At 46.5% G+C, this 14511-nt stretch overlaps 1 protein-coding gene across 6 annotated transcripts in view; it reads right to left on the bottom strand.

Annotated features, from left to right (window-relative positions):
* DZIP1L (DAZ interacting zinc finger protein 1 like) overlaps window positions 1-12560 on the bottom strand; it is a 50567-nt gene extending 38007 nt beyond the window's left edge. For 2 of the 6 annotated variants that reach the window (XR_013528623.1, XM_035277904.3), the window contains exons 1-3: window positions 12402-12560; window positions 9296-9432; window positions 961-1542 (exon numbers count right to left, since the gene is read on the bottom strand). Coding sequence is in view for 4 of the 6 variants with exons in the window: in XM_035277904.3 (XP_035133795.2) it covers window positions 961-1461 (501 nt within the window). In the remaining 2 variants the exon portion in view is untranslated. Of the gene's footprint in view, window positions 1-960; window positions 1543-9295; window positions 9433-10109 lie in introns of all 6 variants that reach the window. The other 4 variants (XR_013528624.1, XM_035277905.3, XM_035277906.3 and 1 more) reach the window with 3 other exon arrangements.
* Between the last annotated feature and the right edge of the window lie 1951 nt (window positions 12561-14511).

Here is a 14511-nt window from a genome sequence, read left to right as displayed (position 1 = left end):
CAGTTGGCACTGGAGAATTGGTTGGTGTGAGGGGAAAAAAAACACACATTTGGTGTCAGAAGTGTTACGAGCAGAAATAGGTAACCCACCCATCTACAAACTATGAATGTCTTAAAAGCCTGAACCAGCATGATTTGTGCCCACATCCACAGAGCCTGGCACAGGACTAGCCATCATGACAATTTTTATTAAAGGGCAAACGTCCATACTTCCATGGAGACACATTCAGCATTCCAGAATTGGCCTGGCTCCACCAATCCCTTGTCACACATAAATTCAACACATACACATACACACACCCCTCACACACACCTTTACACAAAACACTCCTCTACATACTCACACAAATCCTCCATCATACATATATATGCATGCCCTCACACCCTCCATGAATACACCCTCAGACACATACACATCCTTCTTTTACAAACACATCCTTACCCACACTCTCCATAAGTACAAACACACACTCTTACACACATGTGCCCTTCATTCATTCACACACAAACACTATAAATACACCTTTTTATACATGCTCCAGAGTTGCATCCTTTATAATAAAATAGTATAAGCACACATTACACACTACACACCCAGTATACACAGATACCCTTCAAGTATTCATACACACACATTAAACACACACACACATATTCACACCATTTACAAACACACGCTCTCTCCATACATTCATGAATATATATGCACCCTCTCCATAAACACATAAACACTTCATACACACACCTCCCACACTTGTACAGTCTACACACACACACACAGTAGAACCTGAGACACCCCCAAGCTCTCTGGCCAAGAGCAGCATCCCTGAAATCTGCTCCTAACCACTCAGAGAATGGCCCCCAGCAGCCTTGTGCACCCCCACCAGCAGTGCTGCCCCAATTACTCAGAGGCTGGGGCGCACAGCCCTCCCACTATCCCCGCCCAGTAGAGATTCCTTACCATGTGGTAGCTGTGGGTGCCTGTCTGCATTAGCAGCTGCTGCAGGGTGCTGATCATCTTGCGACGCCGGCGGCTCTCCTCCCGCACACCCTTGAGCTCATCAGCCTGGCGGCCCAGCTCCTGCTGACTGCGCTGCTGCTGGCCCAGGCTGGTCTGCAGCCGTGCCTCCAGCTGGGCAATGCTGGCACTCAGGCAGTCCTGGCAGTGCAGCAGGTACTCGATGATGAGCTGCGCCAGGCGCAGCATCTTGAGCAGTGCTGGGTCCACAGGCTGCCCACAGCGGCTGCATACCTCCTGCTCCAAGTTGCAGAAGGTGATGCCAGCAATGTTCTCCTGCAGAGTGGCCACATCCAGCTCCCGGGCCACGCGGTCTACATCCAGAGTGCTAATGCGCCTCCAGTCCATGCTATCACGGCGAGGCTGGAACTTGAAGGTGGGAAACGTGTAAGCCCCAAAGAGGGGGCCGCTTAGGCCCTCAGCAGTGGCAGCTGGGGACTGCATGGGCAGGGGAATCCCTGAGCTGACCACTGGAGAAAGGTGGCACCAAGGCCACGGCAGCAGGCCAAGTAGCTGATAGAAGGCCTGGAAAATGAGAAGAGAGTACAAGTTAGGTAAGGTGTGTGTGGCTGCACAAACTGTATATCTGGCCAGCAAGCCACTAAGTGGGGCAAAGTCAGGTGATTGTGCAGTAGCTTCAGCATGCATGGTGTGTGCTGTCATGGCCAGAGCTGTGGAAAGAAAAGGTAGGCTTTGCAATCACACAGATGTGGATTCAAATGCTCTGCCTTGGACAAGTCCCTGCACATGTTTAAGCCTCCTATGTCTAAGAAGGAACATGAGGCCCACTGTGCAGGCCTGTGGTGAGGAATGAGGCAGGTGAAGTACCCAGCCTAGTTCCTGGCACATAGTAGGTCCTCAGTGAGCCCCCTCTGCAAAGCCCACCTCCACTGCAGGAGTGCCTGGCAAAGGCCTTTGTTAGCAGGTGGCTGTCCAATTTAGAAATGGGTCCTTCCACAACCCTATTTTTATCTCAGGATAAAGTACAACTTGATGTGAGTGACCAAGCTACCTAATGTCTACCCTGTCCTCTCTTTCTCCTGTAACCACAGGATTCTAGTGGAACATGAGTGGATTACCTTTCCCAGCTTCTCCAGCAATAACATGTGATCACAGGACTAAGTTCTCTCTCCTGGAATATCAGTGACGTGATGTCCACCTCTGTTAGAAGGGGCTTAAGAGAGCCATGGAGTCTCTGCCACATGATGCTGAATCCCTGATGGGCTTTTTTTTTTAACTTAACAGTTAAGCAAAAAGAGCTCCAGTTTGTTTGCCAAGACTCAGTTTGTACTCTCCAAACTCTTGGTGAACATACGAACTGTTCTCTCTGAAGAGTAACTTGACAGTATCAACAGGAATTTTGAATATTCCACTAGTAAGAATTACAATTTATGCTACACACTCATATATACAAAGGTACTTGTGAAAAAACTGTCATTGTAGTATCCTTTATAAAAGCAAAATACAAGAAAAGGTAGAAGAAAGCAAAGTACAATGTATCTCTATGCAATGAAATATGCAGTTATTGATTGGTATAAGGCAGATTTACATGTACTGATATGAAATTATAATCTCCAAAATACATATGTAGATATATATGTAAACAAAGTAGGCATTTATACCTCTATTTCTGTTTTAATGACATATTAATATAATCATATTTAATAACTCACAAAAATGAAAGATATACATCATTTAGGATAGTTGTCTACAAGAGGAGGGAGGGAAATGGGAGTGTGGAATGAGGATAAATGAATAGACAGATGGTGTGTGGGTAGTGATGGTCAAATAGACAGGTGGATAGGCCTTCACAGACCAGTGATGATAATCATATATACATATTCAGTCTTCCCTCAGTATCCAGGACCCTCCTCAGATACCAAAATCTACAGATGCTCAAATTGCTTTTATAAAATGGTGAAGTATTTGCATATAACCTATGCATATTCTCCCATACATCTGAAATCATTTCCAGATTATTTATAATACCCAATACAATGTAAATGCTTTAAAAATAGCTGTTTTATGTAATTATTTAGGAATAATGACAACAAAAAAGTCTGTACATGTTCAGTACAGAAGAAACTATCCTTTTCTTTTCAAATATTTTTGATCTGCAGTTTGTTCAATCTATAGATGTAGAACCCACAGATAAGGAGAGTCAACATACATATATATACACACACACACACACACACACACACACACACACGAAAGACTCATATTTGTTATAATTTGTTTTATAATGAATAAAATATGCTCTTTATGATTCATATATATGATTTACTTAGGTATATTTCATAAGCATAGACTGTTTCTGGAAAGATAAACAAGAAGCTATTAGCAATGGCTACCAGCCAGGTGCAGTGGCTCCCGCCTATAATCCCAGCACTTTGGGAGGCGAGACAGGCAGATCACAAGCTCAGGAGTTTGAGACCAGCCTGACCAACATGGGGAAAGCCTGTCTCTACTAAAAATACAAAAATTAGCTGGGCATGGTGGCACTCGCCTGTAATCCCAGCTAGTCAGGAGGCTGAGGCAGGAGAATTGCTTGAACCCAGGAAGCGGAGGTTGTGGTGAGCAAAGATGGTGCCACTGCACTCCAGCCTGGGCAACAGAGCAATACTCCATCTCAACAACAACAACAAAAAAGCAATGGCTACCTCTGGGAAGTGAAAATGGAGATTAGAGGACTTTTATTTTTCACTTTCCACCTCTCTGTACTATTCAAAGTTCTTATCATCTTCTATCACTTTTATTATTTTTCAAAAGAAAAAATAGAATTTCAGCTCTTGCTGAAGTGAGAATCTGACTAAGGCAAGAAGAGGTACATGTTACCCTATTTAATCAAGTTATATCCAGATTGCATGATTCAGACTTTTAAGTGCAATAAAAAGTCAGAGAAGTCATCAGCTTCATGAAGGAAGAAGGCCTTAAAAAATGGCAGGTTGGCAAAAAAAAAAAAAAGAGAGAGAGAGAGAAAGAGAGAGAGAGAAAGGCCTCCAGGAACAGTCCCTGACCCCAATGAGCCACTGTCTTCTTCTGTGAAAGGTAGTGACAGGCCAGCCCTGCCTACCTCACAGGGTGCCATAAGACTTGGAGAAAATGCGAGGGGAAGGTGCTCAGTGATAACATTGTCAAGTCTGCAGGGAGTGCCGCCTTCTGTGCTAGCTACAAACTCCGAATACAAACCCACAAACAGGTATTATTATTCTCCTTTTACAAATAAGGAAACTGGCTTCTGGAGTGGTTCAGTGGCATCCCCCATAGGTCATATGTTGAAAACTTCATCCCCAATGCAGCAGTGTTGAGAGGTGGGACCTTTAAGAGGTAATTAAGTCATGAAGACTCTACCCTCATGAATGGATGAATGTCATTATTATAGGGGTGGGTTAGTTATCACAGGAGTAGGTTCCTGCGGAATGGAGGAATTCCGTCCCCTTCCCCCTTGCTCTTGTGCTTTCTTGACCTTCTGCTCTCCACCAAGAGATGAAACAGCAAGAAAACCCTTGCCCAGTGCCAGCACATTGATATTGGACTTCAAGCTTCCAGAACTGTGAGAAATTAATTTCTTTTTTTTTTTAAATTACCCAGTCTGTGTTATTCTGTTGCAGCAATACAAAATGGACAAAAACAGGAAACCAGGTTTGAAGGGTAATTGTAAGTTCATCTGCCACCAAAGCTTATGGACTCTGAACCACTCAACATTGATTCTTGAGGCTATTCCTCCTAAATTTTGCTTTGAACAGAAGACCACCCTTTATCCCTTAAACTTCCACTTCTTCCATTTACTCACTTCTCCTCATTTATAGTATGCCCATGTGGGCCCACTCTAAGATCAGGTCCTGGGCTATGAGACTATATTAACCACACAGCTGCTCCCCACGCTGGAGTTCAGCAGGGCTCCCTATTCCCACTGTACCAAATGCAAACCTCTTAGCCTGGTCTTGAGATTGCCTACAGGATGCCACTGGCCCACCTTTTCAGTTTCAGCTCCATCCTTCCCTTTCTCAGATACCCTTGCCCAACAAGTACTCCAAAAAGAAAACCAGCCAGACATAAGCAACCCCACCATGGCCATGAGAAGACTAGCACATTTCTACCTAATGTGCCATGTTATGGGGAAAAAAAAGGAGTTGGGCGACATGATACTCACCATGCTTAGCTCCAAAGCTGCAAATGCACCACCAGAGCCTCAGAGACAATTGCTCACAACAAGCTCTGCCTCGGAGCAACAGCAGGTTACCAGGCATGCCGTGGGCAAGGGTAACAGGACACCTGCTTCCTGATGTCCCAGCTCTCAAGTGAGCTCACCTGAGAACTTTACTGTTTAACTATTTAAGCTTGGCCTCAGATGTTTGCCAACAGTCCTCCCTCTATAGTAAGTCAATAACTCTCCATCAGCCACTCTCTCTCTCATCTCTCCTCCTACCTCTTTGAATCCTCTTCCTTAAACAGTGACTATTCTTTCCCCTTTCTTTTATGACAGGATGTGCCAGTGCCCGCTTGATACTCTGCTGTCCACCTGCACCCCATTTCTCCCTGCACACTATCCCTAGGAATGAGCTAACAGCTTCAGCTACCACAGGCTCAGCCTAGGCTGAGCCTCAGTCATTCCCAAATCTCTTTCTCTCTAGCCCCTCCAGTCTCTTGTGATATCATATCCAACCCTTCCATACTGGTTATGCCAGGAACTGTAAACCCAAGTTCCATTAGGGCCAGAAAAGTAACATTAATGCACAAAATGTAGCAGGTATGAAAAAAAACGCAGTGCATGCTTGATGATAAATGGCAACTCATTCCCCGTCTTAGTGTCCAAGATACAATAAGGCAGTAGTTCCCAAAGTGTGGTCTGTGGACCAGCAGCATCATCAACATCACCTGGGAATTTGTTAGAAATACAGATCCCCAGACGTACTGACTTAGAACCACTAATCTGTGGAGTATTGGGCTACTTACTGAACATTAGAAATTGTGGCTAAACTAAGAGTGCAGGCCCCGTTTAAAGTGGGAAACCACTATTGAGCTCCAGCCATAGGGGAATGGATTTTATGTTCCTTATTGGCTAATTCCAAATACACTGAGTGATATTCAAAGACTTTGATTAACTGTTTCCAAACCTACCTTTCTAGCTGCATCTCCCATTTTCCATATTACTTGCCTTCCACACTTTAATACCTCTGGGTTGTTTATTTAACCAGTGTTCATAGGCACTGTTTTTAAATGCTTTACAAAGAATCACTTATATATTTCTCAGGACAAGCCCTTGAGGAAGTACTATTATCATCTAAGCCACAGAGAAATAAAGACGCTTGCCCAAGGTCCAGAGGCAAGATTCACACTGAGGCAGCCTGGCTCCAGTCTGGCCTCCTATCCTCTATTCCATACTGCCTCTTGGTATAGATGGCCCTTTGCCACCTCCTTCTGCTCCAACTAAAGGTCAGTGCATTTTTCAAGGCCCTGCTTATAAATGATTACCACCATATGGGAGTGTAAATTAGTTCAACCATTGTGGAAGACAGTGTGGCAACTCCTCAAGGATCTCGAACCAGAAATACCATTTGACCTAGCAATCCCATTACTGGATATATGCCTAAAGGATTATAAATCATTCTACTATAAAGACATATACACATATATGTTTACTGCAGCACTATTTACAACAGCAAAGACTGGGAACCAACCCAAATGCCCATCAGTGACAGACTGGATAAAGAAAATGTGGCACATATACACCATGGAATACTATGCAGCCATTAAAAAGGATGAGGTCACTGGGCGCAGTGGCTCAAGCCTGTAATCCCAGCACTTTGGGAGGCCGAGGCGGGTGGATCACGAGTTCAAGAGATCGAGACCATCCTGGTCAACGTGGTGAAACCCTGTCTCTACTAAAAATACAAAATATTAGCTGGGCATGGTGGCGCGTGCCTGTAATCCCAGCTACTCAGGAGGCTGAGGCAGGAGAATTGCCTGAACCCAGGAGGCAGAGGTTGCGGTGAGCCGAGATCGTGCCATTGCACTCCAGTCTGGGTAACAAGAGCGAAACTCTGTCTCAAAAAAAAAAAAGGATGAGTTCATGTCCTTTGCAGGGACATGGATGAAGCTGGAAACCGTCATTCTCGGCAAACTAACACAGCAACAGAAAACCAAACACCGCATGTTCTCACTCATAAGTGGGAGTTGAACAATGAGAATACACGGACACCAGGAGGGGAACATCACACACTGAGGCCTGTCGGGGGTTGGGGAACAAGGGAAGGGAGAGCTTTAGGACAAATATTTAATGCATGCGGGGCTTAAAACCTAAATGATGGGTTGATAGGTGTAGCAAACCACCATGGCACATGTATACCTATATAACAAACCTGCACGTTCTGCACACATACCCCAGAACTTAAAGTAAAATTAAAAATTAATTAATTAATTAATTAATGATTACCATCATATATCCCTGCTAGGCTCACAGTCAAAATTCCCTGCCCCTCTCCTGGCCTTCTAGAGGACAGCACATACTTTGGCCTGTTAGGGTGGCTCTGCAACATTCATATCTCCATCCCATCAACAAATGATTCCCGAGGCCCTACTAAGTGCCAGGCATCATGACTAGCACTCGGGATCAATGATGACCTGGGCAACTATCCCTGCCATTGTTAATAAAAATAGTTCACATTTCTGGAATTCTATTATTTTCCACACACAGTGCTAAGGCTTTACACGTATTATCTCATTTAATTCTCAGAACAATCTACTATACAGACGAAGAAACAGAGAGTGAACAAAGAGAGGAAACAGAGAGAGGAAAGAACCAGGGGAAATGATTTTCCCACAATCACACAACTAGTAAGTGATAGTATCTGGCTCCAAAGTTGTTTTTCTTTTCCAGAAAGACAGAAAAATACACAGAAATTACTCCGCCAGAGTGGTAAGTATCAAGATAAGAGCTGGGAAAGGGTCCTCTGGGAACCCAGGACACTTCTGTCTCCTTCCTCTCCCACTCCCCTAGCTATGAACTTTACAGGGGCTGAGACCATGGCTTATTCATATCTGCTGTATCCCAGCCCCTAGCCCGTTGCCTGGCACCCAGATTGCTACTAAACTGAGCAAAATTGTTGAAATCTCAAAATATCTGACTTAAAATTCTATATTCTTGGGGTCTTGAAGAAATGGGGCTATCAACCACCAAGAGTTAGGATAAAGAGTAAAAGCTGAGTTAGGGATCCCTCATTGGAGGGAAATGCCATTCAGACTTAGTAAATGCTTGATTTGTTGACCCTCTGCATCTGGCAATTAATCCCATGGGCTACTAATAAGAGCTTAGAGTGCAAGAGCCCTTGCAGGTGGACTCAGGCATACTGGTGAGAAGTCGCAGTGCCCACGCTGACTGTCAAGATATTGCGTTGGTGTTGGAGCTTGCATCCTGAACAGCCCTGAAACCTTCATACTTACACTCTGCACATACTCCATAAACACAGAGGGTGACAGCCCCACTCCCAGCCACACAGAATTAGGAGTCTGAGTTCATAAGGTTTTGATGTGCCTCAAAAATATAACTCATGTCTTTTTCTAGAACCCTCAGGGTCCAATTACTAGATTTCCTAGAGCTCTGGCATTATAAAATGGAGCAGGGCCTGGTGGGGTAGCTCACACCTGTAATGTCAGCACTTAAAGAGGCTGAGGCAGACAGATCACCTGAGGTCAGGAGTTCAAGGCCAGCCTGGCCAACATGGTGAAACCCATCTCTACTAAAAATACAGAAATTACCTGGGCATGGCAGCAGGTGCCTATAATCCCAGCTACTTGGAAGGCTGAAGCAGGAGAACAGCTTGAACCTAAGAGGTGGAGGTTGCAGTGAGCCATGAGCCCAGACTACACCACTGCACTCTAGCCTGGGCAACAAGAGCAAAATTCCATCTCAAAAAAAAAAAAAAGATGGAGCAGAATTGTGGGAACTTGAAGATGATTATAATGACATGATGATAGTATAAAAGTTAACATTTATCAAACATCTATATGCCAAGCACTGTGCCAGCCTTTAAAAGTACTAATTCTAAACTCATAAAGCCTTGTAGATGGCTATGGTTTGTCTCATCTCACAGATGTAGAAACTGGGGCTCAGAGAAGCTAAGGGCCCTGCTCACTCAGCTACTAAATAATGAAGTCAAGATTCAAACCAAGTTCTATCAGACTCCAGAGCTTTTGAATTATGCTAAACTCTTAATAGGTATGATAATGATAATGATGATATACAAATTATTTCCCATTATGGAAATTACAATACCTGAGTTTTCTTGACCAAAGTGTAAGCACTGACAGAGATTACAGCAAATCACGACAGGGTTAGTGCTGCAGATTCTAAATTCTCCGTGTATTTCAGCAGGGCTTGTCTGAACCTGACTCAGCTCCACAGCTTTCATCCTGATTGGGATAGGCAGAACAAAGAGCCAAATGAGAGTGTTGCACGTTACCTGGAAACATACACCCCAGGGGCAAGGACATCGTGCTTTCTCCAGACTGAATTGTGAGCAGACTGCTTTTTCTACATCTGGGAATAGAAACACAAGGTAGAAATGTCTTGCTGTTGGCCGGGCACCGTGGCTCACGCCTATAGTCCCAGTGCTTTGGGAGGCTGTGGCAGATGGATCGCCTGAGGTCAGGAGCTCAAAATCAGCCTGGCTAACATGGTGAAACCCCATCTCTACTAAAAATACAAAAATCAGCTGGGCATGGTGGCACACACCTGTAGTCCCAGCTACTCAGGAGGCTGAGGCAGGAGAATCGCTTCAACCCGGGAGGCAGAGGTTGCAAAGAGCTGAGATCACGCCATTGCACTCCAGCCTGGGTGACAGAGTGAGACTTTGTCTCAAAAAAACAACAACAAAAAAAGATTCACTATCATTAAGAAAACTGAAGCTGTTTAATCACCTTTAAATATATTGACAGGGTCTTGGAAAATTTCCCAATCCTAGACCGATATTATGAATTAAACCAAAAGAGTATTTGTGCTAACATTCAAAGTCGCTTCATTGTTAAGAGTTGGTTTCTGCCTGGGACAATCCCGCACCCATCTAGCATATAGAAAACCCATCTACTACCCTTGCTTTGCACACTCCAGTGACAGGTTGTTCACCACCTCACAAGGCAGCCATCCCACTGCGAAACAGTCCCTGGAGACTTTATGGTTCTTCTAAAACCTGCTCATCAATAATCTGTCAAAGATAACTTCCTCAAAATTGGCCAAACACCTCATTTTTTTAACATAAACTGACAGCTAGACAACGATAAACACTGCCACCTCATTGTCTCTTCTGCTTCCTCAAGAATGCAGTCAAGAGGAGGACTTGAGGCAGCCAAGTTTCCAAGGTGGCTGCCAGGCAATCATTGACAAACCTGCCCTGGCTTCAGCTAACTTCAGCAGTGCCCGCTGAGGGAGCTCAGGCGTGTCATTAATGCTTATTGTTGTGGCTGCCAAGGAAACCTTTGCACAGTTTGCAAACAGGCTATGCACACACAGTACACAAGGGAGCTCCAGAGACCTCAATGGAGATGACGGGGACCTGGGGGATCTCCTGGAGTACTTCCACTGCATACCCTAAACTTATTGTCAGATTCTGTTATTTAAAAAAAAAAAAAGTTCCCTTTCCACTCCTGCCTGACCCTCATGAGGGCTGCACCCACTCCTAGAACCTTCAAGCAACAAGACAGAGGTCCCCTCCACAAGGCACAGGGCTCTCTTTACAGCTGGCCTCCTATTCCCAGCAATTTTAAGGAGATATTTTTAAGTGGCCATGATTTTATCAAACGCCTATTAAGTTTTTGCCACAAAAGGATTTTCTTTAAAATAAAAATAGGGGTAGGTATTTGACTGATGTCCCTTGGGAGTGCTTTAGAGAAGAGAAAGCAGTGCTGGCATGACCTATCTTCCCAGATGCAGAATTGTAAAACAAACACATGTAAAAGAAAACTGGTTTAGAACATATTAGCATCTTCTTTGCCATGAAGGAAAGAGTTCACCTTCAGTGACTCCGCCACAACTACTAGAGGTGCCAGACCTAGGGACAGGAGACACTACGAGTGCCTAGCCAGGCTGGCCAGGACTGACCATCTCTGCAGGGAGTCCACACGAAGGCTCAGCGCAGCCCTTCCCTGTCCCCATCAATTTGAGTTGAGCAACAAATCTTTTGATCAAATATCAGCTCCGTGGCACAACCCACAGTTATGGTGCCCACATGAATTCAGGTTTCTGTTCCCAACCTGAAGCATACAATCTCTTGAGGCCATTTTATCAAGTTAGATACTATCAAAAAATATTTCCAGATGAAGATGTCTCCAGACCCTTGGTGCTAACCGAGATGACAAAACGCCCCTTAGCCACTGGACTGGAGGATCAGCCTTCCCTAAGCAGGGTTGTTCTCACTGGCCAGTCCTCACATCCGGGAGGGGTAGGGAGAGGTGTTAGGGGCTGCGGCTGAGAACGGAGAGATCACCCACCCTGTCTGCAGATGAGGGTGTGAGAGGCCAAGTCAGAACACCCATACTTCCCAGGCCTCTCTCCAAAGTCCTGTTAGAAATCGAATTCCAGGAGACCAGGCAGGGCGGCCTAGGCCCTGGGCCCCTAAGATGTGCTCCGTGAACTAGGCCCTGCCCAGGCCCCCTCCTGGACCTCTGCCCTGCACTGACCAGGTCTTCTGTGAACTTTATTCGCAGCCACCTCAGGATGAAAATACCACGTCTGCCTCCTCCTGCTGAAGTCCAGCCCAGGAGAGGAAGAGGGGGAACGAAAAAAGTCAATATGTTTGTTTTTAAATCACTTCATTACTAAAAGAAAGATGCTCCTTTACCTGTGGCACTCCGATCACCAAACCCTCCCCAATCACTTTTCTTTTTTCAAAAAGTAAAAACCCAAGGCCTTCTTCCCAGTGAAGCCGAGTCTTGGGGCATCAGTCATTCCTGCTCCCGCCTTCATCGCCCCCGCGCGCGGGTCCTTCCCTCCCGTAGGGCGGCGTTTCGGAGCAGGCCGAAGGGTCCCGGGTGCAGGGCGGCGCCGGGGCCGGAAGGGCGCGCCCTGGGCAGCGCAGACGCACGCAGCCGGCTCCTCCCGCGCACAGCTGCACCCTGGCAGGGCGTCCGCAGCCACTAATGTTTAACAGCCCGCAACCCTGACCGCTCCGACTGCAGCCACGCTACCCACGCTACCCACCCGCCCAGCTCCCGGGACGAATTCCTAACATAGTTTATCCGCGCGGCCAGCTCACCACGGGGTCGCCTGGAGCCGGGGACGGCGGGAAGACGTCTCGAGGTACCGGCTCCCCTCCTCGCCCCGCGTCCTGCTTCCAGACTTGCTCCACCGCCCCAGACAGCCCAGAGACGGTTCCCGGAATGCTTACCGCCCGCCGGCCCCGGGATGCATCCCCAGCCCCAGGCAGCCCAGGCGCTCCCTGCGGCGGACGCGAAGCCTGCCCGGCCCACCCCAGTGCCGCCAACCTGCGGGGCAGAGAGCGCCTCAGTGCGCTGGCAGCTCGCGGCTGGGGTCCCCGGCGCCTCCCGCTCCTACTACAGCCGCCCCGCCCCACTTCAAGAAGAGGCGGAGCCTCTCCCGGCCCCTCTGGGATGAGCTATTTTTAGGTCTGCAACTGAGGGAGAAGGAGGGAATGCCACGTTTAATCCGTTAGCAAAATCCAGGATCCAAGTGAGTGGTTTCCTGGCCTTGCTGAGAGGCTGGACTTGCTCCGGTCTCTCCACACCCTGCCTCCGCTGCAATCGCTGGCCTGCTGTGCAGGGGCGGCCGCAGCCACCCCGGCAGCTAGCCCTACCCACCCCTCCTAAACTAAAGGGACCGTCCTGGTTTCTTCCTGACCGAACCCCAAGCTAGGAGAGTTTTTTGGGTGTGCCCCAGGTCTGGTCAGACAGATGGCAGCCACCTTCCCTCCGTAGCCCCCACCCACAACCCCCCACCCTCCCAACGTGCTGGTTTGCCCGGGGGATGCCAACTGGGAAACTCAGGACTAATGTTAGTCCCTGATCTCTTCCCATAGCCAGTAGTTGTTTTGCTGAGATTCTGTTTTGTGGGAAGTCTCCATCTCCGTGTCTCTCTCTCTCCCCCACCCCCCAACTCTTCACCTTCCCTCCGGCTTTCCTTTTTATCCATTTCAAAGGCTTTCTTCCCACCAGTGTCTCAATCTGCCAAGCTCTACGTTTTGAGGCAGCCAAAGCAAATGTGTATAGGAACAAGCGTTGGCAAGGACATGCAGAGAAACTGGAACTCCTGTGCATTGCTGGTGGGAATGTTAAAATGCTACTGTTAGTGTGGAAACAGAAGGGTAGTTCCTCAAAAAATTAAACACGGAATTGCCAAAAGATCCAGCAATTCCATTTCTGGGTATATACCCCAAGAACTGAAAGCAGGGATTCAAAAAAATATCCATATACTCATGTTCATAATAGCATTATTCACAATAGCCAAAAAGTGGAAACAATTCAAATGTTTATAAACAGACAAACGGATAAACAAAATATGGTATATGCATACGCTGTAATATTAACTTTAAAAGGGAAGGAAATCCTGATATATGAATGAACCTTGAAAACTGCCTTAGTCTATTCAGGCTGCTATAACAAAATACCATTGAGTGCATAGCATATAAACAATAGAAGTTTTTTTCTCACAGTTCTGGGGGCTGGGAAATCCAAACTCAAGACATTGGCAGATTCAGTGCCTGGTGAGGGCCCATTTCCTAGTTGATAAACTGTCATCATGTCACTGCGCCCTCACTTAGTAGAAGGGGCTAGCTGCCTCTCTGGGGTTTCTTTCATAAGGGCACTAATCCCAATTATGAGGACTCTACCTTCATGACCTAACTATCTCCCAAAGGCCCCACCTCCCAATACCATCACCTTGGGGGTCAGGATTTCACCCCCATTTTGCAGAGATACAAACATGCAGATCAAGGCAAAAACATTATACTAAATGAAATAAGCCAGACACAAAAGGACAAGTATTGTATTATTCCACTTATACCTAGAAATGTACAATTCCACTTGTACCTAGAATAGTCCATTCACAGAGGCAGAAAGTAGAATGGTGGTTACCAGTGGGTGGAGGAGGGGAAATGAATAGTTATTGATTCATGAGTACAGAATCTCAGGTTGGGAATGATGAAAAAGTTCCAGAGGCCGGGCACGGTGGCTCACGCCTGTAATCCCAGCATTTTGGGAGGCTGAGGCGGGTGGATCATGAGGTCAAGAGATCGAGACCATCCTGGTCAACATGGTGAAACCCCGTCTCTACTAAAAATACAAAAAATTAGCTGGGCACAGTGGTGCGTGCCTGTAATCCCAGCTACTCAGGAGGCTGAGGCAGGAGAATTGCCTGAACCCAGGAGGCGGAGGTTGCGGTAAGCCGAGATCGAACCATTGCACTCCAGCCTGGGTAACAAGAGCAAAACTCCACCTCAAAAAAAAAAAGAAAAAGTTCCAGAGATGGATGGTAGTGATGGT

The sequence above is a fragment of the Callithrix jacchus genome, chromosome 17 (assembly GCF_049354715.1).
Source record: "Callithrix jacchus isolate 240 chromosome 17, calJac240_pri, whole genome shotgun sequence".
Classification (NCBI taxonomy): domain Eukaryota; kingdom Metazoa; phylum Chordata; class Mammalia; order Primates; family Cebidae; genus Callithrix; species Callithrix jacchus.
This window is presented reverse-complemented; position numbering and strand designations above follow the sequence as displayed.